General features: G+C 39.2%; 1 protein-coding gene across 1 annotated transcript; it reads right to left on the bottom strand.

Annotated features, from left to right (window-relative positions):
* Positions 1-3,411: 3,411 nt before the first annotated feature.
* Positions 3,412-25,599, bottom strand: LOC121440936 (guanylate-binding protein 6-like). The gene is made up of 11 exons (XM_041641974.1): positions 25,469-25,599; positions 23,210-23,420; positions 18,104-18,231; positions 14,364-14,473; positions 13,965-14,161; positions 10,867-11,112; positions 9,844-10,124; positions 8,967-9,173; positions 4,951-5,053; positions 4,365-4,558; positions 3,412-3,540 (listed from the first exon to the last, which is right to left on the bottom strand). Exons 2-11 carry the CDS (start codon positions 23,394-23,396, stop codon positions 3,412-3,414), a joined length of 1,782 nt encoding a protein of 593 aa, XP_041497908.1. The 5' UTR covers positions 23,397-23,420; positions 25,469-25,599.
* Positions 25,600-26,945: the final 1,346 nt, after the last annotated feature.

Below are 26,945 nucleotides of genomic sequence, written 5' to 3'. Positions count from 1 at the left end.
ACCTTCCTTCCATCTTAGGAACTAAACTGGAAGTAGGTGCCTGCATTAGTTTAATCACTCACCACCTATCTCCTCCTTGAGGTGTTTCAACCACCATACATATCCAATCTCCTTCATCACATTGACCTCAACAAGGTCACTATTCCTTCATTTCTCTCCTTGGTGGTTGACTTTAGACTTGTTTCCCCTGTCTTCCCATAGCTATTATTGTCATTTACAGTGACTTCAACACCCATGTGATTGGCCAACCCGGCACACAGACCTCTCAATTCTTGTAGTTCTACTCTCCCCAAAACAATTTCAGGCACCAAACTGAAATAATCGAAATACACAATGGTTGATGTTTGTTTTTATGTATCAATTGTCTATCTGTTCCACAGCTGACAATGCATTTGACCAAACTTGTTTTTCTGAATGCTCCTTTGTAGTGATGAGGCGAGCAGGCCTGCGTTTCATCCCGCTCAGCTCCCACATGGCTAGCTTTACACCCGAAATAACAGCACACAAATTGTATTCATTTAAACACTGCCTGGCCCATTAGCTCTAGCCTTTTACTGGCTAACTCTCACATCTTGATTAACCCATTTTTATTAATGTGTATCGCCACTTTACTGTGGCTTACTGGCATGAGTTTAACCACCATCCATCTTGGGTAGGAGAAGCATGGCGTCTGCCTGACTCTGCTACCTTCCTCCCAGAATTCTGTTCTGTCTACTCCACCCACCTAAGGGCTGGCCTATCAAAAGGCAAAGGCAGTTTCTTTATTTGACCAATGAAAGTAACATATAAACAGAAGACCCTTCTACATCACTCCTTTGTTTGTATCTCATTCCCCATGAAGGAATCTTATTCTGAAAAGGCATATTTATAGCCACCTCTGAATAGCCATTACATTAAACAGCATCAAGATCCTTCATTCACAGGATTTATACCTTTTAACGGTGAGGCTTAAGAGACCCCACTACTAGCTGAGGAACTCTTAGTGGTGGATAGCTGTCCACTGCGAGAAGGAAAGTGTATTTTACTGCAGGGGTGTGACTCATGATAAGTTGTCCATGTTCCAATAGATGATATTCTATATCTGTGAACTTGAGGCCAGCACCAATTGGATTCATAAATGAAGAACAGGAGAAAGAGGAAGATGATAAAGAAGAGGAGGAAGAAGACACGGCAGAAGTTCTGAACTTGGGAGGGGTATTTGAACGAGTTTTAGAGGAGATGGAGGGGGAGTAGACATAACATAAATACATTGCATTCATACATGCAATAAGAAAGGGTCCTTGAGTGTTCCCAGTCATATGGTCCATTGTCAATCTTGACAGTATATTTCTTTAAAAATTATTTTAAGTATGTTTATGTGGGAGTCAGGGTAATGTGATGGGATTACTTGTGTCCTTGGGGACCAGAAAAGGAAGTCAGGTCCCCTGGAGCCATGCAGATACTGTGAACTGAGCTTCTCTGAATGGCAGTGTGCATTCTTGACCAAAGAGCCATTGCTGAACAGCCTACCTCTCACTTTATCCATGTATTCTTTTATACTCTATACTATCATTTCTCTTAGAATACAGCTTCCCTCTTAGTTTGCAAACAAGTAAATATAATGTTTAAGTGGCATGCATAAATTATCCTGACTGCATGTGGAAAAAATATTTTGATATATTTGGGTTACATAAAATATGTTATTACAATTATTCTTTTTTAAAGCCACAGGAAATAAACTGCATAAAGATCTAAATGTTATGCTTCCTGCCATTCAGATCCTCATCTTCTGAGATCTTTCATTTCCAGAAAGCAAAATGTCATCATGTAATAGTGAATTTTAACTTATTGTCACTATTTTAAAATACAAATGTCTCATGTTTTCCCAGTATTGTTCATGAATCCTATGACTGAGTACATAATAAAATGCATGTGTTCCTTCAACTTCTGATTCCAATTTTTTTCCCTAGATAAAGAGAAAAGATCATTTTTATTAATCTTACAGAGGCACTTCATCTGTGATCCTGTGCATTTGCCTGGGATAGTAGCATTTTTAATAACAATTACACTATTATGTCGTATTTTCACATTATTTTCTAAGATAGCTTTAAACTCAATTTACATTAGTATACAGGAAGTTAAACTGACTTTTCTTTCTTGACTATATAGTACTCCAGGTTCAAAACATATTAAAATTTGTTATCAATATTATTCAATGATACATAAGTAGTTTCCAGATTTATCAGCAATGATATTTTCTCTTGCTGAGACAAAATGCCACAAAAAAAGCAACCTAAGAAAATTTTTGTTCTCTTTCATGGTTCCAGATGATGCAATTAGTGGTGTAGGAGGGTCATCTATCTATGTATTATTTTCATTGGTTAACAAAAAAAACTGCCTTGGCTTTTTGATAGGGCAGAATTTAAATAGGTGGAGTAGACCAAACAGAATGCTGGGAGAAAGAAGCAGAGTCAAGCAGACGCCATGATTCCCCGGCCTGAGATGGATATAGGTTAGAATCTTCCCAGTAAGCCACGACCCCGTGGTGATACACAGATTACTAGAGATGGGTTAAAGCAAGATGTGAGAGTTAGCCAAGAAGAAGCTAGATATAATGGGCCAGGCAGTGTTTAACTGAATACAGTTTCCATGTAATTATTTTGGGTTAAGCTAGCCGGCCGGGAAGGACCAAGGGGCTTGCGCTATTTGCAGCAACTTAACATGGTAGAGAAGGCATGCAGAAAGAAGTGGAGGTTGGCTGACCATCTGGCATCCACAATCAGGAAGCCACAAATGATGGACATTAGTGCCCAGCTTGCTTTCACATTTTAGCTAGGTCCCCAGTCCACAGGAATGGTGTTGCACACACTTGGAGTGGGTTTTCTACCATAGTAACCTGAGATGACCCCCCACAAGCCATCCTAGGAGAGATGGTCATCATAGGGTGCAGAAGAGCTTGTGTCCTGGGTGATACTATATCCAGTCAAGTTGACCAACAGTAACTGTGACAGTGTACAATGACTAATCACATAGCTTCCACAGGAATGCTTTAAAAAATTGTGCCCTACAGGCAAATCTCTGTGAGTTTGAGGCCAGCATGGTCTACAAGACAAGCTCCAAAGCTATAGAGAAACCCTGTCTTGAAAAACAAAACAAACAAACAAAAATTTGTCCTAAAAAAACCATTGTCTGTGCAAATATGTATATGGTCTATCTAATTTGAGCCAGGCACAGATGTCCTCTAACTAGCACTATTTTTGTTGATATTCATGAAACAAAAATGAAAATATGAAGCTTCATAAAAAGACTGAGTATATATTCACAGTCTATTATTGCATCAGAAGAATAAATTTTATTTAAATAGTGGAATAATGCATTGTACAGCCTATACAAGAAATAAAATAGGAGAACAAATCACTGTAGCAAATTAATTTATAATAGTGTACATAATGGAGCTGCTGTTCTTTCCATTTCCTCAATGTCAGATTTCAACCGCTGTATTTCTCCACACATTTCCTCAGATTTCTTCTTAAATCCTTCTTCAAGCCAATTCTTTTGATGCTAAAACAGTGAACACAAGAGGGAAGTAAATATTGTGAAATTCCAACATTGCATGAGTTATAATTTCAAATCTTCAGCAAGTGGTCCTTAGTGTACCCTCTATGTGATTTCCCTTTCCATGAAGAAGATCATCTGAATTAGACCTACATAGTGTGAGGAAGGATAGTGCAACTTCACTGGGATTGATCAATCATGTCTGTTTGGCTATAATGCTGGCAGAGGTGTGAAGACGTTCCTACACTCATGCCCACTGAAAAGCAACTGGTCAGATTGTGCTGAGCTCAATCCCCTAAAACAGTGTGGCAACAACATATACAGACAGTGGCAGCCAATCAGTTGTTTCAGAAGTATGCTACCATTTTGCTTGAAGTTGGGCAATGAGAGAATCATTCTCCTGCCATGTGCTAGTTCAAGCAGCTGTCCACTCTGGAGACAGCTACAGGACCTGCAGAAGCTGCCAATTGTCTGCTCTTTAAAGTCTGGATATTTCTTTCAGTTTTATGTCAGCATAGGTCATTCTCAGATTGAGAGGGTTGGTGTCAGGTGCTCATAATATGGGCCTTGTTAACCCAGGCCCATTGCTGTCCTTATTAAGCTGCCTGGATGGGAGTTTGTTCAGTGAGTACCAATGAGGGTGTTTTTAAATATCCTGAATTAGTGTATCAAAATATTACAATCATTAAAACCCTAAAGGAGCAACTGAAAGCCTGAGGGAAAACCTCCTCAGCAACAACCTTTTGGAGGTACTTCCACTTATTAGCAGGCTACATAATTTCTCCTGCTACCTCGGGTATGACAACCACCAGGGGGAGGAAGAGTCCTACCTGCAGCTGATTCTCCAGAATTACTTTAAGGTCTTCAATGAGCTGATCGCTTTCATGTATCAGCTTAATTCTCAGTTGCTCATGGTTTTCCTTGTGACTTCTTTCTTGAGCCTCTATCAGTTGCTGTTGCTCCTCCTGCTTCTGTCTTAGCAGCTCCTGTTCCTTCTCAGCTGCCTCCTTCTGTGCCTGCTCCTCTGCCCCAGGAAAATTCAGGGAGGGAAGAAAGTGATGGGAGATTCAGGATGGGTAGGGGGAAGAAAGTGATGGGAGGTTGAGGATGAATCAGAGGAAGAAAGTGATGGGTCAAGTAAAATGTCTACATTCCAGAACCCAGAGAGCAATGCAGATCTTAAAGGAAACCACAGACTCCAAACTGGTCCACACAATGGAGAGAGTGTTTCCAGAGGGAATGGAGGCGACCCTGCCCATGTGGCTGAAACACAGACTGGACTTCCTGTGCTCTCAGAGTGAGCTTCCACAGAAGGGTAGAAAGCTGCTAATCTGGGAATGGGTTTACTGTGGCCTCTATCAGGAAGCCTTGTGGGAATCTAACCCCTGCTGAAAGCCAAGAGACATGCCCCTGTACCTGCAATGACTTCCTCCCCAGCAGTTAAGGCTGTATCTGCCTTCAGGACGGAATTCTCAATGGTGGCCTGTGACTGCAGAAATCTCTGGAAGACTTCACTTGCCTGCAAGACCAAGAAGGAGCAAAGACTTTGAGAGATCCTGGGAGAGAATCTATGTGAGTTAACATGGTCTCCACTGTGCCTCACTGTTAAAATGCTATGGTGAAGCCTGCAGACTGCCCCTGCTCTTCACTGGCAATAGATACTTCTGGGTCCTTGGCTTCCCCAGTCATCTTCACTAGAGCCAGCTGTTACCTCCTGCTCCGAGGTCCAGCCTGTTCACATCACATGCACATGTGCTCAATGCAATCTATGATGCTTTCAAATATTGTATCCCCATGTAAAAGGCTACATAATTATGAGGGCTTGACTTCCTTCTGCACTTGCTGACTGTATTCATAGTCAAGTCCCTCCACCTGCTTGGAATTCAAGGTACATATGTGTAAACTCTCATAGTAATGCAGGGCATCACCCAAAATCTTTTAGATAAATAAAGGTCTGAGGAAAAAACTCACCATGGTGTTGTTGACAACAACAGAGTAATATGTTAGCTGTGTTCTTACATTTACTAGTAACCCATAAGTAGACCATCCTGACAAACTTGAAAAACGTTGTTACTGAGAATTTTATGTGAATATTTCTCAGAACTAACAATAAATAGTGGCCATTTCAGTCAAGAATAGTTCCGGTGATAGGGCTTGAGGGTAAAGGATTTGCTTGATTGCAAATGTTGGCCACAAACACCAACATGAAGCTAGAGATGCCATGCTATGCTTGTGTTTTCTTATTCCACTTATGCAGAAAAGGGGAGATGATGTGGGAGCCCCCTCTGTGTGCTGTGATTATCATTAATTAATAAATAAACTGCTTTGGACCTATAGCAAGGCAGAATTTAGGTAGGCAGGGAAAGCTAGGCTGTATGCTGAGAGAAAGAGGGTGGAGTCAGAGAGAAGCCATGGAGCCACCAGAGACAGATGTGCTGAAACTTTGATGGTAGGCCACAAATTAATGGTGATGCACAGATTACTTGAAATGGGTTAAATTAATATGTAAGAGATTAGTTAAAAAGAAGTTAGAGCTAATGGGACAAGCAGTGATTTAATTAATACAGTTTTCTGAGTGATTATTTTGGTCTAAGCTAGCCGGGTGACTGGCTAATCCACCAAATCGGTGCCAACATGGCCAACTAAAATCCACTTAAAAACCTGAGAAAGCTTGAAAAGGAATTTTAGACACAAAAATATAGAGTTTAACACAGCTTCTTGCTGTTTACTGGTGTCAAGCTGCAACTCCATTAAGAGAGGTCTTACTGATTCAACAGTAAGTGCCATTTCAAAAAAGCAGCTTCCCTTTTGTGAGCATGAACTCTGACTCTTTCAGGAAACTGGGACACTGAGCATTTGTTTGGTTGGGGATTGTGAGCACCTTGCTGCATCTTGCTTGGTGGCAATGTGGACTGGCTATGTGCCTGGAAGTGGGGCAGTCTGCAGGGCTCAGCGGTGCAAGCAAGTGGCTCCCCCAAGCTGTACTAGACGGGGCAAGGAGAAAGTACTGTTTATATTCTAGTAATGGCACAGCATAAATTTTAAGAAGTGCTTGGCATTTTAAAAAAGTGCTCCTGGACAGTAAAGAATTACAGATATGTAGTAAAGGCAAATCCAGATGGAAAGAAACTCTAAATGAGTCACAGTGTTGGACAAAAGTATATAGACTTGGGAGAGAGAAGGAAAATAGTATAGAGAGTTATAAAAAGAAGTAAATAGTTTATAAAAACCAAAAAAACACAAAGTCTTTAAAGAGACAGAATGCAGACAGTCATAGATTAAAGAAGTAAAAATAATAAAATAAATATTAAGCTTTTAGAAAAAGTAATAGAGTAAAATAAGGCACACAAAGATGGAAAATTCAGAGTCTGGATTATGTATATCATTGTGTTATCTTTGAATTTTTAGCTGCGTAGAGACATTTGATTTATTCTGGAGATTGTTAAACTGAACCAGCATGTATATTATAAATGGATCTTGACTTCAGAATTTTGGTCTAACAATATGTTGCTTTGGAAAAGAGGTTCCTTTGTTTCCACAGAGGATGAGAACCTGTTAATTGCTTCCAGACTAATGTGGTTTGATGGACTAAGACCCCCTTAAAGGTTGCCATGAACACCCCTATTAAAATTACTTTGCTGAATAAACAATAGGATGAAGTTTGGACATACCTATGCCCATATTCCCAAATATTGTTCATAAATGTTCTTTTACATTTAAAGGGAGATATGCTATAGAGATTTGCATTGGTATTGATCTTGGTTTGTTGATACAAATTTAAGGACAATTTTTTATACTGTGTATATTTATTTTTGATCTTGGTTAAGGTATTGTGTTTGTGCAGCTCATTTAGAAATGTAATGTATAATTAAGAAATATAGGTTAAGAGATAATCATCTATAATAGTCAAGTTTGTACTCATGTTACTTTGATTTTCTAGATGAAAAGATATGAATTTCATATGGATAGGCATTCTTCAAACCTTTCAAAGACCTTCAGAATATGACATTTAAAATGCATTAAGAATTTAGAACTTTTCATGACAGAGACACATCTGCTCCTGAAGCATCAGTTACTTCAAGAGGAAGATGGGCATCAAAGAGTCTCCTTATGAAGTTTGGTAGCCATTTGGGCAAGAAACTGATTTTGCCTGGACTGCTTAATGAACTGGACATGCACAACCCACAGAGAAATGACTGTTGGACTTGCCTAAATGGGTTACCATCCTTCTGGATTCCTCCTTCATGAAAGAGTCTGCCAGATATTCAGCAGGACACAGAAAAAAGCTACTGACAAACTGCCAATATAGGTGGAACTGTCTTTAAAATTTCCTGATTTGTGGAAAAGTCTGCTGGATATTATGGCCCTGAAGGCTGAATATGGATGTCCCAATGGTACAAAAGAACTTTGGGTGACTGTCCAGGCAGCAAGATGTCTCTGCAAATTCTACAGTTTGAGAAGTAGCTTACAATGTAATTCCTGGTTACTTATGGAATACTATATACTTCTGGAGCCTTTGATGGAGTTGAAGAATTGATGGTTATAGCTATGGTTTCCTTAATTATGATAAAAGATAAAATAGATATAAACATTGTAACTGTAATTCTTCTTTGATACTTGTTTTATTATACGTAATTTTACTATGTTAAATTTAAAGCCTTCCTTTTTGTTTAAACAAAAAAGGGGAAATGCTGTGAGAGGTCCTTCTGTCTATGTGTTGATTTTATTGGTTAGTAAATAAAGAAAACTGACTTGGCCTATAGCATGAGAGGAGGAAAATAAAGTTAAGAGAAGTCATGCCCTACCACATGAGACAGATTCTGGGAACATTGGCTGGTAAACCACAGCCATGTGGCAATATATAGATTTATAGAAATGCGTTAAATTAATATAAGAAAGCCAAAAAGAATCTAGAGTTAATGGGCCAAGCAGTGATTTCATTAATACAGCTTTCTCTGTGATTATTTTGGGTCTCAGCTAGCTGGGTGGTCGGGAACCAATAAGCAGCCCCCCTTCTATCATGCTTCTGTTTATGACATCATTTTTCCTCTACTATGAGCATCCATGCTCTCTACTCCTCACCCCTTTCCCATGCTGCCTACTTCTCACCTCTTCCCCATGCTCCCTGTTCCTCACTCCCTTCCATGCTCCCTACTTCTCACCTCTTCCCCATGCTCCCCACTCCTCACCTCTTCCCCATGCTCCCCACTCCTCACCCCTTTCCCATGCTCCCCACTCCTCACCCCTTTCCCATGCTCCCTGTTCCTCACCTCTTCCCCACGCTCCCCACTCCTCACCTCTTTCCCATGTTCCCTACTTCTCAACTCTTTCCCATGCTCCCTACTCCACACCCCTTCCCCATGCTCCCTACTCCTCACCTCTTTCCCATGCTCCCTACTCCTCACCCCTTTCCCATGCTCCCTGCTCCTCACCTTCACCCCTTTCCGGGGCACCTGCCAATAGTCATGCTCAATCTTCCCCCTCATTTCCAGGTAGAGCCCGTGTCCTCCAGGAACAAAAAATGTTGATATATTTTCCATAAAAACCTTTGAAAGCCGATTGAGTTCTTCCTGGCAGCATTGACCTGATGCTTCTTCATTCTTTAACATGAACATCCTTTTCTTCTCATCTATTAATTCCTACAAGGGAAATGGACAGAGATCTGACATGTTGAAGGAATAGAAGAGTTAAAGTTCCAAGAACCTTTGTAGAAGAGTCAGCCTATTACCCATAAGAAATTATTGTAGTGTAATAAGACCACAAGTGAATGTGAAATGATAAAACCTGAATTAAGACTCTAAGAAATCTGTTCAAGACACAGGAAATGTTCCAGATGTTCCTAGTCCTCAGGACTTTCTGAAAAATGATGGTTCTGCATGCTACAATCTCTGGTTCCTATTGGGGTCACATCCTATAATTCTATCTTCAATGACACAATGACATGACAAGAAGCAATGGAAGAGCAGTGGCCTGCAGTGGGACTATTGTGAGAAACTGTTTTGTAGGTATAGAAGAATATAACATGTTCAGGGATGACTTATAGGTTGTTCTAGGCTGAACTGCAATTCACAGACATTAACTGCATGAAAAATTTAGGCCACTACATACTCATTATTCGGCTCATTAGAGATTTCTGTATATAAAGCACATAAAGTTTGAGAAGGGGGCCTGAGTCTTTCACAACTGTGTTCCCTATGACCACACAGAGTGCTCATCTTTGAATGAATCACACACCCAGGGTCATGAAGGCACAGCAGCACCACAACCTTGAAAGGTCAGAGTCATGAAAGATAATGATGCCAACATTACCAGCAGCTTCTTCTGGAATTGCTGGTTTGCATCCTTGAAGGAGTGCTCCAGGAAGACAGCAATGGCTTCCTTCTCACAGGCTGTGTGCACACCCAGCAGCTCCTGGAGCGTGTCTGTGGGGATACTCAGTTGCTGGCCCATCTGCTCACTGTAGTACTCAGCTGCCTTCTGCACAGCTGCTGAGTTCTCACGCTGGGCCAGAGTTGTCACCGCATCATCCAGACAAGGCACAGCTCCACTGTTGATGATATCTACGTAGGTTATCACCAGAGTCCCCAGTCCTTCACGAACCAGGAGTTGGAGGGATAAATTGAACTTATAAGTGAATGGGATTCAATTTTAAGACTACATTTTTAATCTCTCACAACTACACATGAACACTCATAAACACATACAAACACACCCCTAACAGACATCATCTTTTTTTGGATTGTCTCTTTGCTTTGGTGGTTTTCTAGTTCTAGTTAAAAATTAATATCAATCTTTACCTAAAAAATTCAATTACCTATAAAAAACATAATTTTGCCTTTAAATCTTAAATTTTGCATTTAAAGGAAAATAGATTGCATAAAATAAGGAGGAAAAACTTATTGCTAAATCTTAAAAGACTGGATTTACATGGTTTAAACACTAGTACTTATATTGGAAATATTTCAATTTCCAAATTACATTTCACATTGTCATTTCAAAGAATAATTAATGTTCAAAACATCCCCACTCTGAAAATAGAATATATCAAGCTAAGAAGTTTAAATGCTGATTTTATAGTTAATTAAATACCTTTTCACTTGAGATTTTATTATCAGTTACGAAATTCATATAGGTGTGTTAGAGCTATAGATACCAATGATGAAGTCTGCATTTTTAAAGAATTTGTAATCTACAATCAATTATAAACCATATAGGTTTTTCAGAGTAGGGGCAGAAACATATTATCATTGTATAGATAATATTTTAAAAATAAACATACTAATTTCAACATATACTATTCTATGCAGAAGTGTGTTAAAAAATATCACTCACGATTCCCATTGACCTTAATTCCCTCTCTGAGCATCTTGATCTTTGCATGGGTGAAGATGAAAGAAACAAACGCCCTTGTTTGTTCCTGGAACATGGGATCCAGTTGATCTTCTGAGGTAGTCTCAAGTTTGCGTAAAAGTGCTTTGTTGCGCACTGGTTTGTCAAAGACAAAACATTTCCGATTAGGAAAAAAACGTCTGATACACTCCCTGGGCAGATTGGATGCTTGGATTCTGGGATCGTCACCTAGTGTTAAGGGAAACACAAATCCATGGCGGTAGTCTTAGAGCATAGAACAAATGATGGACTCTCTTGTCTCTGTGAAGTGTTCTGCACTCTCAGGTCTCTACCATAAACATTCAGCACTTCTTTACAGATCAAAAGTATACCAAGTTTGTACTTGGTAGACATCTGGTGAAATATTGAGGAGACATTTGACCCCACTGGACGATCTTACGGCTGATATCCACAGACCTGAACATGTCATCAAGCACATTTTAGTTGTGGATCCTGTTGACTGAGCAACAAAAGATTAAATGTGATTTCTGACCCATTCACCGCTTTGTAGAGAAGGAGATGAGGGACTCAAAAGAAGACCCACAAAGGATAATAGAGCAGTAATAGCAGCATTAGCAATTCTCAGAATGATGCCATGGATAGCAAACGAAAACTACCTTGACTTTTAAAGACTTCATTTCTTGTCAATGATAAGTATACACTCATAGAAAATATGTGTTCTTCACAACTGGGGAAGGAAGACGTGTCTATGAAAATATATAGGATACATAAGTCTATACGAGATCAGACGTGCTACATTAAAACAGTATTTTACAAAACTGCTGAACTGAGGATTTTTCTCCCTTTCACTCATGTGGACGTTTGTGTTGTGTGTATGCATTTGCCTATGTCAGGGTGTATTGTGTGAAAGAAAGAAAAAAAGAAAGGAGAGGAGCGAAGAAGAGAGGAGAGGAGAGGAGAGGAGAGGAGAGGAACGGAAAGGAAAGGAAAGGAAAGGAAAGGAAAGGAAAGGAAAGGAAAGGAAAGCTGGGTGGTAACATACACTTTCCCAGTACATGGGAGGAAAAGGCAAAAGAAATTGTCAATTCCAGGCCAGTGTAATTTGGGCTACATAGTGAACACTAGGACAGCTAAGGGCTACATTTGGTTCCTGGTTTTAAAATAAACAATAAAAATAATAATAATAATAATAATAATAATAAAATAATAAAAAAATAATACAGAATCAGGTCTAAATTTAAATTTGGAAAGGACATTCTAGTTGCCAAACTGATATTACAATTTTACTTTCTTATTCTCTTCAAAGTGGATTATTTTTTAGTACACATTCCTCAACATACTGTGGCTTAGTAAACCATATATGTTTTTTTTTACTGTTATCTTCACTTTTATTTATTAACTATACAAATAGTATCCATACTCCATACTCCCTATCTCACTTTGGAGTACATAACAAAAAAGATCATTTAACTATAACTTGGCCAATTAAATAAAAGAGGTTAAAATAGTTAAATCATTAACATTTAACTATGATAGGTTATAATTTCATCTTCATTATTTTGGTTATTGTTTCTTCATCTGTAGAATAAGGCTAATGCTGGTTCTTACAAATATTAAATTTTAGTGATGAAATTGGAAACAGGAAATTCAATGTGAAATGATTTTAAAACATATAAGTATTTTATGAATTGAAGACAATGTGTACAATCATACATATATGATAAAAACAAAAAGAGTATCATAAAGAATGTCGACCCTCAACAGAGGGCATATAGATAAGTAAAGAAACTGTCTGCAACAGAAAAAAAATAATAAAATAAAATAAACCATAATAAAAGATTATAGTAAAGGGACTCTGGACAGTTCGAGTGTGGTGAGCATGGTTCTGGCAGACTTTCCATTTCCCCCTTTCCCTCTGCTTTGCTAAAGATCTTTAGATTACATTCTCAAAGCTAACTACCATAGTCATTTTCTTTATTATGCCATTTCATCCTCCTCAGACCAAATACCAAGGTCCCTCTTTGGAAGTATTTAAGGCCAACAACCCTAAGCCCCCTTGTTGAACCTAATTAACATGCCAAATTAAAATTAAGACCTCATCGTTACATGAAATTTCCTTTTTCATTTTATAAACTGCCATTTGTCTTTGTGCCATATCTGTTTCCTCTCTATCCAGAGGCAGTCCTTTGTATTCTGGAACAAGTATCTGTGTCCCCTCTCCCTTCTCTTCCCCTTCTCACTCATCCTCTATCTCCTGTGTTTGTCTCATCCCCTGCCCTTTGTCTCTTCTTTGTACTGAGAGTTTGGTCTTGGGGTGTCCTGGAATGGATACTTTCCTTTTCATAACCAATTTTATGACTGTGAGTACTGGTTTCACAGAGTGCTTTCCTACCGACTATGTTTTTAATGTTCTGAGAGATCAAAGACAGAAAAATTAAAACACTGAGCAGATCAGAATTGGTATTCTTCACTAGGCTTCATGGGCTTCACACTTTGTAACATTATTCATGCTAATAACATACATGCAAATAGATTATAGATCACAATATAACTGATCCTGACGTGTAGCATCTTGTGATGAATTATGATGCATAGACAAAAAATTACATCTGTCATTATACTTAGAACATAGCTTTTTTGTGGACAACATAACCAATTCGACATTGAAAACCTCTGTTCCTGCAAAAGAAGAACAATGTATAACTCTGTGAAATGTATTTGAGATGGGCTATGTATGACAAATTCATGAATAAGAATTATGTAGCCAGCTCTTTCTTAAAGGAAAACAGACACAAAACAGACAAGACAGATGTCTGGACTTGGAGAAGGTTAGATGCTTTAGACTCTAGATGCTAAAGTACAAACCGTAAAGAACATGATTTGGAATAATTTGGTGGTGTTCCAGGTTCTACTTTTCTCAAAAGAAATCAAACTCCAGTTCCCAGGCATTACCAGCCAATGACAATCAGCATTTCTACAGACCTCCATCCCACTGCAAATACAGAAGGACCCCCCTGAGGATGGGAGCAACTCAGCAGATCCCAGCCCTTCCCAGTCCCCCACCCCATCCCTCCCTCTACCTGGGATCAGCTTCAGTGCATTCTCCAGGTACTCATCCTCCGTGACGCTCTCTCCATCTATCTCCAGCTCCAGCATGAAATCCCGAACAGTCCAGATGAAGTCTGGGAAGAAACTCACAAACTCTGTGGAATTCTTGATTCCATCAGGATTTGGGGAAGACTTTGCCCTGATCAGGTCAGTGAGTTCTGTGACGTAACTGGCACTGGGTTAAAGAAAGGTGAATTCACACTCATGTTTTCATGATTTTCTTATTAAAAATAAATCACAATAAAGAGTTTTTGCTGCCCTGGGTCTCCTTTGCCCCAACAAAAGCCACACGGTGACAAGGCAGGTCAGTGCTGCTGTATGCATTCCAGAACACTCACTAAGACATGGCGTCTCAGGTCCTGCAAGGATACTGCAGTTGCTCCAGGGCCTGGTGGTTGATGGTGCCCATGCTGTTGTAGACAAAGGTGCTGCTCAGAAGCACAGCCAGGGCAAAGATCCATGAGTCATTCTTAGAGTCCCCCTGGAAGATACATGAGGGCACAGTAAAGAATCATTTATAAATTTCAGATTGAGAAGTTGGGGTTCAACCTGAAAATCTGAAAAGCAAAGCAGACAGCCACTGGCTCTTACCTTGAACTCAGTCTGAAAACAGCAATCCTGCCTTCAAGGATCTCAAAATAAGACTGTGTCTGAGAGCTGCCTCCTCCCATTTTATAATACTCTCTAGGACTGGGATTAAAGGTGTGCACCGCCCAGGTTCTATGGCAAACGAGTGAGGCAACTGGGATTAAAGGTGTGTGTTAAAGGTACTGTGTATACTGTTGACCAGTGGTGATGTTTGACTCTCAGGTCTTCAAGCAAGCTTTATTTATTAAAATACAAACAAAGTGCCACTACATTTCCATTTTTGTCTATAATAAAAAGAAGTATATAACTAATAGGAGAAAAATCATGTACAATAACTACAAATATACAGACAATAAATACATCAATAGTGTCTTGTTCATCTGCATTTGACAAATTCAGAGAAAATATTTCATATCTATCCTGCCTTGGTGAGTCCATAGTCTTGTATCTAATTTACTTTCTATCATAACTAGCTTTCTGCATCTCGTAAACTGTAAATGTAGTAATCTAATCTTCAACTTCCTCAGAGAACCAAGAATGAAATAATATTAACTGAGTAAGCAGGAACTGTAAGCAAGTGGCTTCCAAATATGTGGGTAATGACAGAAACAGCTGGATGACTAGGCAGTCACTCAAGGTTTCTCTGCAATGTTGTAACATCAATCTTTGACCTATAGGCCTAGAATATCTGACAGACTTTTCTGTGAAGCAGAATAATTTGTGTCCTGCTTGTCTAATTAGGACAGAATACTGTCAGCAGTTGTCTGGGGCATTCTTGCCCAGTGGCTTACTTTTGCTTCAAAGAAAGGAAAGTTCACGTGAGGTTTTTTGGATGCCCATGATCTTCTCAGAAGTAGATTGATGCTGCCATGAGGAGGCATGTCTCATTGTCATTAAAAAAACAAGAACCAAGGTTATTAAAACATCTTAAATGCCATATTCTATAGATCTCTGAAGTCTTTGAAGATAACCTATCAAAAATATATATATTTGATCTTGAAAACATACCTTATGAGACTACAAGTTTGATTATACTAGGTGATTAACTACTAACCTATACTTCCTTATTATCCTAAATAGCTGGTAATAATTTTCAAGGACTAGAAATTTTCCTTACATTGTTAAATGAGTTACATAAGTACAATACATTGAACAAGATTTGAAATGTATGTACAGTATGATTTAACAATATTAATTTCAAGTTTGTATTTATATACATTTCTATACCATATACAAAAGTTCAGTCCAATGTAAAACATTTAAAGCTAGCAGCTGCTTTTGAAAAAGATTCAATAATCTACCTTTATACCTTATTATATCTATATACTCCCTATTTCTTTCCAGAGTAGATTCAATAATCTGCCCTTTTATCCAATCCTATTTCCCCCTACTTTTCCTTCTTGTTTTTCTTATTTATTTATTTATTTATTTATTTTTGAGACAGGGTTTCTCATTAGCTATTAAGCCAGTCCTGGAACTGGCTCTATAGACCAGGCTGATCTCAAACTCACAGAGTTCTGCTGCCTCTGCTTCCCCTCCCAAGGGCTGGGATTAAAGGCAAGTGTCAAAAATCTGGCTTTTTTTTTCTTTACAAAACAAGATTATATCTATACCCTTTCTTTTTTTCTTCTCAATATAATGGTCTTGAATCTAATCTCCTTTAATTAACCTTTTTTTCTGACCATTATCCATAACAACTTGTAACCAACACATTAAACAATGACAAACATTCATAATCCATTTTTGGAAATATGGAAATTGTTTTCTAGGCTACTTCCTGCAGATTGGGGGTGCTGATAATCTCATGGGGATCCAAATAAAATTTAGAATTATGGTCAAGTCCTGACTAGAATATTCTGTGAGGCTAAATCATCTTGACCAGCAGTCTTAAAGCTGTTCTGGATATAGAACTTGGAGAAAACTACAACAAAGTTTCTCTAAAATGTGGCTCTTCTGGGCCATCTGCTCCTATTGGAGATTTTTCAGAGGATGGTCCTTGATAAAACCTTATTTTTCTTAACCAAGAATAAACCCATTGGTAGACACATACACTAAACACAATAATATTATAACTCACAAAATGTAAACCTAATTAGTTAAACCCATTTCCAGAATGTACCTTGGTATCTCAGAAGGTGAGTCAGCCATTCTTCATCAACTGAGATTGCTGATGTCACCCTCCTTCTCATCAAAGCATCATCCACCCAACTGCACCTAGTGTGATGTCATCCACCTTCTCATCAAAGCATTCTTTCACAAACTCCTTCTACTGTGATGTCATTCACCTTCTCATGGGAACATCTTTCCATGTAACTACTTCTAGTAGAAGTAACACTGTGCCACCTGGCTCACCTTTCAGAAGGGAAGACCTTGTTCATCTAGCTCTGTGAGAGCTGATTGGTAACAGCTCTCTTATGCCAGTACTTAGAATGACAAAGGCCTCCAGGGAAGACTTCCAGTGATGGGTGGTGTGGGACAATTGTCTATATTCTGTCTATTATGTTTTAAATAAATGCTGATTGGCCAGTAGCCAGGCAGGAAATATAGGTGGGACAACCAGACAGGAAGTAGAGGTGGGTCAATGAGAACAGGAGATTTCTGGGAAGGAGGATGCCCATTCCTCCCCAGTCCTGTTCCAACCATGGAAGTAGCAAGATGTGACCTACCCCACAAAAAAAGGTACTGAGCCATGTGGCTAACATAAACTAGAATAAAGGGATAATATAAGTTATAAGAGTTAATAAGAAGCCTGAGCTAATGGGCCAATCAGTTTATCATTGATATAGACCTTATTTCTTTGGGGCTAAACAGCTATAAAATTTGGTGGGAAGTCAGAAACCAGGCAGGACAGAAAACCTCAGACAACAGATGGCTAGGCAATAGAGATGGATTCCCTCACCTTTGACCCAACACAGGTTAGTTCTAAAGTTCTCTCTCTAGTTCTTCTTCTGGAGTTCAGAGATCAGAGTCTGCCCTGTGACTACTTTTCTTCTCTCTATCCTGCTTCTTTCCAAGTACTGGACGATATCAGATACACATAAGAAGAATCCTCAATGAAACTAAGATGGTTCTTGGGAGGAAAAACTTTTATCTTGTTCACTAATATCTAACTACTATTCCTAGAATCCGGGAAATTAACTAATAAATAAATTTTATTGGATTAAATCAAATTATTCAATCTAAAGGCACATTCCACCTAATGTGATACTTCTGATCATTGGGCAGTAGTGGTGAAGGCCTTTAATACAGCACTTGGGAGCCATGAGCTGGGGAATCTCAGTGAGTTTGAGACTAGCATGGTCTACAGAGAAAGTTCTAGGAAAGGCTTCAAAGCTACACAGAGAAGCCCTGTCTTAAAAACAAGAGAAACAACAAAAATATAAACTTATCTAAATTTGAAATCTAAATAAATCAGTATTTATTTCACCATAGTTAAGTCTGTAGAACTATTAAATCTATTCATGAATAGATTAATCCATTAGATAACAAGGGCTCATAATGGTCAGCATGAACCTCATCCTACCTTTTCCACATCGCCCAGGCCCTCAGAGTCCAGGAGGACCAGAGTGTGCTTTGGCTTGGTGGGGTGTGGCACACACCACATCCAGATGCCCTTGGTTTTAGACTGCACAGTGGAACCCAGAGGGAACCCTGAGGGAAGAGGTGAGGAATAAGGGTTGGTTTGTGAACATCCTACACAGGTAGCCTCAAACATCAGTGCATAAAGGTCTTGTGTGCTAAACATCAGTGCCTGGAAGCCTTGTGTACTAAATCTTTGGTGTCCAGAAGCCTTGTGTGTTAAAATTTCAGTTTATGAAAGCCAGTACCATTTTGAAGGATTTTGAAGGTTTTGGGAGTTGAAGACTAGATGGAAGGGAGTCAGGGAGAAGCCATGGAGTGGCTGCCAGAGACAGACATGCTGAAGCTGCTGGTAGGCCACAACCTCATGGTGATGCACATATTAATGGATATGGGTTAAATTAAGATGTAAGAGTTAGCAAATAAGAAGCTAGAGCTAATGGGTCAAGCAGAAACTGAAATAATATGGTTTCTGTATGATTTCTTTGGGGTTGAGCAGCCAGGAACCAACAAGTAGCCTCTCTTCAACAAATTGGCATCCATGAGGCCAATTAAAATCCACTTAAAACCTAAGAGGGCTTGAAAAGAAATTCTAGACACTAAAAAACACCAAAGTTTAACTGCATTTATTTTCCTGAATGAGCTTTGCTTGCTGGAAGTATGCTGCAGCTCCTTTAAGACAGGTTTTCCTTATTCAGCAGTAGCAGAAAAGCTGAAGCTTTGAAATGCCGGCTTTTTGGGCCATGCTTCCAGCATGACCTCTGGCTCTTTCAAGAGACCAAGCATTTAAATGGAGTTTAAAAGCAGACTGCTACCACTTGCTTAATGGTAACCTAGACCTACTGGGTGCCTGAAATTGGGGCTGTGAGCATGGCTCGCGCTTAACAGACCTCAGCCCCACCATTTGGGTCTGGGTGGGGAAAGCAGGAAGTGACATGTTTCTCCTAGAAATGATGCAGCTTAAGTTTTTAAGAAGTGCTTAACATTTTAAGAAGTGCTCCTGGACAGTAAAGAATTACAAATACAAAATATGACAGATTCGGACATAAAAGACCTCTAAATGAAACATGGTGTGTTTTTAAAATATACACAAGCTTGGGAGAGAGAAGAAAAAGAGTACAGAGAGTTATAAAATAATAAAACAAAGTCTTTAAAGAGACAGAATACACAGAGTCATAGATTAAAAGGAGTAAAGAAAAAATAAGTGACATAAAGATGGAGAATACACAGAGAGTCTGGATTATGTGTATTATTCTTTGAATTATTTGACTGTGAAGGAGCTAAGTACAGAGAGACATTTTATTGTATGGACTGCTAAAGTAAACCAGCATGTATATTATAAAGGTATCTTGACTTCAGAATTTGGGTCTAAAGATATGTTGCTTTGGAAAGGGGTTCTTCTTTTTGTTTCCACAGAGGATGAGAACTAGTGGTTAGCTTCAAGACTAATATGGTTTGATATATCAAGAACCCTGAAAAAGTTGCTGTGAACACCTCCAAAATTACTATACCAACAAAAAGCATAAAGTAATTTGGAGAAGAACTAAACCCATATTCCCAAATACTGTTTATATTTTTTTTAATATTTAAAGGGAGATATGCTATAGAGATTTGCATTGGTATGGGTCTTGGTGTATTGATACAAATTTAAGGTCAATTTTGTTATAATGTGTTGTGTATTATTGCTCCTGATTAAGGTATTATGTTTGTGCAACTCACTTAATAGTGTATGCATAATTAAGAAATATAAGTTAATAGATAGCCATTTATAATAATCAACTTATAGTCATATTAATTAGGTTTTCTAGATACGTAGAGATATATTTCAGATAGATTACAAATCTTTCAGAGACATTCAGAATATGGCATTTTAAATGTTTTAAGAACTTAGGACTTTTCATGACAATGAAACACATTTGATCCTGACAGCACCAATTACTTCAAGAAAAAGATGGGCATCAAAGAGGCTACTGGTGGAATTTGCTAGCCATTTGGACAAGAAACTGCTCTTGCCTGGACTGCTTGAGGAACTGGACATGCAGGACCCACAGAGAAATGGGTGAGATGGTCCTTCAGGGTTCATGGTTTATGAGAGAGTCTATCAGACATTCTTCAGGACACAGAAGAAAGTAACTGACAAACTGCCAATATATGCAGAACTGTCTTTGAAATTTCCTGCTACATGGAAAAGTCTGCTGTGTAATATGAGTCTGTAGGCTGAAGATAGATGCCCAAATGTAGAGAAGAACTTTGAATAACTGTCCAGGAAGAGATGCTTCTGTCAATCCTAGAGTTTTAGAAGTTGCTTATAATGTATTTCCTGTTTACTTAGGTAATATTACATCCTTCTGGAGACTTTGATGGAGTTGAAGAATTTATAGCTATAGTTATAGTTTTCCTTATTTATGATAAAAGATAAAGTTGATATAAATATTGTAACTATAATTCTTGCTTGAGATGCCTGTCTTGCTAAATGTAATTTGACTATGTTAAAGTTAAAACACTTCTTTTTAATTAAATAGAAAAAAGAAAGGTGATGTGGAATTCCCCCCTGTATGCTGTGAATACCACTGGTTAATAAAGAACTGATTGAGACCTATAGCAGGACAGAACTTAGGTAGGTGAGAAAAACAAAAATGGAAGAAAGAAGAAGAAAGAAAGCTGGAGTCAGGGAGAAGCCATGGAGTTGTGGCCAGAGACAGATGCACTGAAATTTTGCTGGTAGGTCACAACCTCATTGTGATGCACTGATTAAGAGAGATGAGTTAGATTATGATGTAAGAGTTAGCAAAGAAGAAGATAAAGCTAATGGGCCAAGCAGTGATTTAAATAATATGGTTTCTCTGTGATTATTTCAGGGCTGGGCAGATGGGAACCAACAATCGGCCTCCCTTCAACAGAGGATAAAGAGGCAAGAGGAGAGATATTGGAAGTCTGAACTGATCTGAATCCTTTCCTCAAGTCTCTGCTACCTATCTTCCATGCAGCTGCCTCTGTGATGTCACTAGAGTTGCAGGACCAATGAACCCAATCACTGGGGAGTGAAATCTCTAAAACTGTGTTGAGGTAAGTTTTTCTCCATTGATATTCTCTCTGGTGTTTTGGACCTGGCCATGAAAAAGCAAAAAAAGAGAACAATAAACACAAAAATCAGATCTAAGCAGTAGAATTGGGAGTATTGGGACTCTCAACACTAAAAATGGTGCTTTATCTTTCCTCAAAAATATATTAGTTTACAACTCATCTACTTCAATCTATAGTAGGCATTTAATAAGAGAATGATGCCACATAAGGGCTCCAAATGGAAACAGAGGCATTCACGAACAAAAGAACATGGTGCGCTCTAGTGGCTGCAGTGTTTTTGAGACAGTCATGGTTGTACACACCTGCCAACCCTGAAGGCAGGAGACAGAGGCAAGGGAATTGTCAGTAGTTTGACAGCAGCTGATACTAGATAGCTAGAGCCAGGCCAAAAAACAAGACAGTCAAAAAGAGAGGTATGTTTTACAAGTTTTTGGAAATGGTATAGGTTCAATGTCAGAGACAATCAAGAAGAGAAAAACAGGAAATTAGAAAAAGGAAATTGTTAAAATAGTTTTTATATTCAAATTTATTAAAGAAAAGCAAAAACAAAAAGGAGTGTGCAGCCATAAAAGGATATAAAGTCCTTTAAAATGTTTTTAATGGTTTGTTTACATATAAATAAATAATTTTTAAGATTCAATTATTGCATTTTAAAAATATCAGAATTTTGCCTGCACATATATAAGTGCACCATGCACATTCCCCAAATGCATAAAGGCCAAATAATGGCATCAAACACTCAGAGCTGGAGTTACAGAAAATTTTGAGTCACCACATGGGTAGTGTGATGTGGGAGTGTCATATATCAATCTGTTGATTTCATTGGTTAAGCAATAAAGAAACTGCTTGGCCCTGTGGGTGGAGTAAACAGAACAAAATGCTGGGAGGAAAAGGAAGTGAGGTCAGACTCCACAGCTCTCCTCTCGGGAGCAGACGCCTGAGAGAGATGCCATGCCCCGCTCCGGGGCAGACACACGCCATGAAGCAAGCCGCCAGGTTAGACATGCTGAACCTTTCCTGGTAAGACCGGTGCTCACCGATTATTAGAGATGGGTTGATCGGGATAACAGAATTAGCCAGTAAGGGCTAGGGCTAAAGGGCCAAGCAGTGTTTAAAAGAATACAGTGTCCGTGTAATTATTTCAGGGCATAAGCTAGCTGGCCACGCGGCCGGGGTGCTGGGAACGCAGCCCCGTTGCCGCCCCATTACTACAGTAGTGGCACCAAATCCTGTCCTCTTCAAGAGTGGCCTAAATCATCTCCCCAGCCCAACCCATGATGTATAAAGTCTTATGTATTCAAAGCAACTTTCCCCTGGTAGAAATATTTTATTGAGAAAGAAAACCTGAAGTATGAGACAAGAGATTGATGCACAGGATATCATTGCTTAGGGAATCAGAAAAGGACCTGTCTTGAACTGATGTGGCAGTCCTGTCTATGTGCTGTGTTTACCGTAAATGAATAAAGAAATTATTCTGGACCTAAAGCAAGGCAGAACTTAAGTATGCAGGGAAAGATAGGCTGAATGATGGGAGAAAGAAGGACAGAGTCAGAGAAAAACCATGGATCCTCTACCTGAGACAGACACTGGGAACATTATCCGGAAAGCCACAGCCACATAGCAATACACAGATTAATAGAAATGGGTTATATTAATATGTATGAGTTAGCCAATAAGAAGCTAGAGCTAATGGGTCAAGCAGTGATTTAATTAATAGAGTTTTTGTGTGATTATTTCGGTACTGGGTGGCCAAGACGAACAAGCAGACCTCCTCTTACATTAAGCACTCATGAGAGAGAGTGCAGGAACCGATTATTGGCGAACAGTAATTACTCATGCAGATTATCATGAGAGGGTAGATGGGTTGAAAGGAATTTGGCTTTCCTTTGTTTTAATTGGGAATCAAAATTAAGATAATGGCACAAAGACAGTCAGACATTTGGCTAGTACCCAGCATGCCACTCACCATGATTCTGTCCTGCCAGACGATTCATCAGATAGGACTCCCCTGTACGGTACAATCCAACAATAGCCACAACTACCACTGGCTGGGAAATGTTGTCCAGAATCTCGATGGCTGCTTCGTTCACAGACAGCTGGTCCTTGTGGTTCTCCACCAGACAAATGGGAGCCATCATTTGTGGTCTGGCCATAGCAACTTGCCAAGCTAAAAGAATCTGCAAGAAGAATAGAAAGCCATTCTTTACCTCAGTGTTACCCAAGCCCAAGGTGAGTTAGGACTGATGACATTTGTACATTTCCTAAGGTAGCAAGCAGATACAGAGGACATTCTCTATCATTCTTCCACAGTTCTAAAGAAGATTTATGTAAGACATGGGCTGCCAGCATGAAGAAAGACCAAATGTAATAAAGACCAAATAACAGCTATCTTCACAAAATCTGTCAATATGCTAAACCTTGTAATGAAAGCCTTACTTTGGGAATCCCACAATCTGTAAGAGCCTACAGGTTACAGGTTACTGCACCCTGCCAATAAGGTAGGTGAGTTTGCAAAGCCTTAATGACCCAGCAAAATGGCAGAGCAGTGGGTTCTAAGCACTTGTTCTCTCTGTGAATTTAAAATGGCTGAAAATGTATAGGAGCTTTGAAACACATCCATGAATTACACAAACACTAAGATTCCAAATTAATAATCAATGTGAAATACATGGGTATTTACATGACTTTTGACTGTTTACCTTCCCTCCTCCACCTGACAGATTCTATCTGCAGAAAGCAAAGGAGACCTTAATTGCAACAGGCTAGCCTGGGGCTAACCTGGTCTCTGTTTTACCTAACTTGAATAGTAAGGACAGATTATTTCTTAATTTGATATCAAAATCTCAACAGAGTTAATATAGATAAAAATCTACTTTGTAAAATTAAGAACTTTTGAGCACCACAGATTTACAAAAATAATAAAAGGGCAATTCAAGAATATGTGTCAAGCACTGTACATTAAATATGCAATAAAAATTAATATCTTAAACCTCTACAGTTACAACTCAATTTCAAAATGGGCAGAACACTGGACTCTTATTTCTCCAAAGCAGGTTATGAATGGCTATAAGCACATGAGAAAACATTCAGCATTGCTAATCACTCTGTACAAGACAATGCTAAAATTTTAAAGAAATTATTTGAAAAAATGCAGGGTACAGACTGGGAAGTAGCAGACTGAAAGATAAAGTATCTATGCTAACACAGCAACATGTCAGTCTGCTTTATTGGGAAAACGTGGGAACAAAATTAAGAAACTTTAGCTACAAGATTTCTGTCTTGTTGATTTGGAGACTGGTGTAAACATCTACAGTCACATGATCTCATGTGACTTGACTTCTTAGACTTTACTGAGGTTGAGTCTTGCTTCTGGGAAACATGCATACTTACTTGAAATCACTTGCTTGATTTTGCTTGTGTTTGCAGTTTACACAAGAATGAGGCTATTTTAAGACCTACTTGATTTAATTGCTCAACAATCTTTCAAACCCAGACTGCATTATAATGAGGCTTTAAGAAACAATGAGGAACTGCCACTCAAAACCAGAAGATGTCACTTTGTACCCACCAGGACAGCTACCACACAAAACGAAAGCAAATAAATGTGAACCAGAATTCAGATCACTTAGATATTTGTGCACTGCAGCTAAGAACAGAGAATGATGCTACATCTTAGAAAACACAGTCTTGGCTTTTTATATGATGAATAGTAACCTTTGGTCCAAGAACTCTGCTTTAGCTACATACAACACACAGATAAGGATTTGGACACATTTGAACACCAATGATCACAGCAGCCATCATCACAGTACTAACCCAATCTCTCATCAACAAATTATCTACAAATATATAGATTTACAGAGTGTGATGGCCCACACAAGATAGATTATTATTCTACCAGAGAAAAGAATAACATTCTACTGCACACTGCAACACAGATGAGCCTGAGGATATTGTGTTGAGGAAGGAGAATGTACAGAATCCTGAAAATTTAGATAACAGGTGATGTCATAGGTTCTCTTCAATATGCTCTCATATATGAGAATAAAATCAATAGCATGAAAAAAAGCATAGAGTTTTTGTCAGTGGCCTGAGCTGAAGTTGCCAGGTCAGGGTGGACTGGAGTGTCAGGCTACCATTTAGAATCTGTCTCTTGTTAAAAGAAAGAAACTGAGCTTCTTACACCTAAAGCCAGTCACACCCCTGCAGAGGAGAAAACACAAACCTGCCTCCCCAGAATGTCCTTCAGTTGCCTCTTGGAAATGGAAATTAACTTCAGCTTCCAGACTGGGTTGCTTCTTAAAGGAAGAAAAAGTAAATATATCTGGTCCTCACCACAGATGCATGAACAGTTCTCATCTGCCTCTGTCTTGCCTTTGCTTTCCTGCCTCTGGCTCCTATGCTGCTCTTTTTATAAGCTAACACACCACACGCACATACTCTCTCTTTCTCTCTCTCTCACACACACACACACACACATACACACTCACACAGAGAGAGAGAGAGACTGCAAAAAAATCACATGGTGCTGCAGAAATAAAACTGAAAGTAAAGTACTCAAATCCCTGTTTACTTAGCAAAGATGCTGGAGGACAGGAAGGCCGGGGTGACTCTGCTGACTCAGAGAGAGCAGTCCTCTCACTGTGGGTAGTTTTCACATTTTCTTTCCCTTTAAACTCTCCCCAGTGTCCTTGGCACAGAACAAGTCACAGCAAACCCAAGGCACTAACTTAGGGAAGTTACACAACCCGGGACAGCTGCAAACATGTTTCTCTCAAAGGAAAGTCCCCAGGCTTCTTCAGTGAAGAGCTTGAATGTTTTTAACACTTCTTCTAAAATGGAAAGCCTTCATCTAAAAACAGTTTTTAAAAGAAGCAATTAGAAAAGAATAGGTAGGAATAGTGAGATAGCTCAGTGGGGAGAAGTGATCTAAAGACTCCAGCAGTGCCAGCCTGGTGACCCAGCTCTGTCTCTGGAACCCACGCAGAGGTGGAGGGGACAATTTGTCCCCTCAGCTCTACCAGGGTATCCTGGCATGTAGACGCACAATACTAAACACATTTTTTTTTAAAAAAGACAATAAGTAAACCTCTGGGAAGGCATGGATTTCAAAAGGACCATAATTCAGTACACCAAATCAGTAGTAAAGCAGCTTAAAACTTCCAAGGAAAAACAATACAATGGAATTTGAATGTCTCATTTCACATGTTATCAGTGTCTGCTTTAAAGCATGACCTTTAGTGAACTGAGCATGTGAAACAGTTTAAAAGACTACTGTCAACACAGCCAGTTTTCCTTTCTAATGTCTGCCATATTGAGTGGTGAGCTCCTGCCTGTGAGGGACCAGCTGCTCAAGCAAGCCTCCCTCAGGAGCATCCTTAAAGCAGACAGGGTGGGAGCAGCTGTGTCAAGAGCTCTGATGACAACCAAAGCAGACAGGGTTAAGGGACAGCAGCACTGAAGCCAGCCAAGCCCTCCTACCTTCCTTCCTGACATAAGCCATAAAACCTCCCAACTCCAGAAAAGGCAGGAAAACAAAACTTGCTAAACAAAGCTGCCAGAAGTTCTGTTATTCTTAGGAAAAACATTAGCATTCCAACACCATGGGAACCTGGATCCTCAGAACAATGGCATGCTCTAAACCCTGTGCCTTGAGATCCAGAAGCTTAGGCTTTGGGAATTAGGACAAAACAAACTATGGG

This window comes from Microtus oregoni, unplaced genomic scaffold, assembly GCF_018167655.1.
Source record: "Microtus oregoni isolate MIOR12 unplaced genomic scaffold, Mior012 000072F_ref0000427, whole genome shotgun sequence".
Lineage (NCBI taxonomy): Eukaryota > Metazoa > Chordata > Mammalia > Rodentia > Cricetidae > Microtus > Microtus oregoni.
Note: the sequence above shows the minus strand (reverse complement) of the source record. Positions and strands in the feature narration are given on the sequence as shown.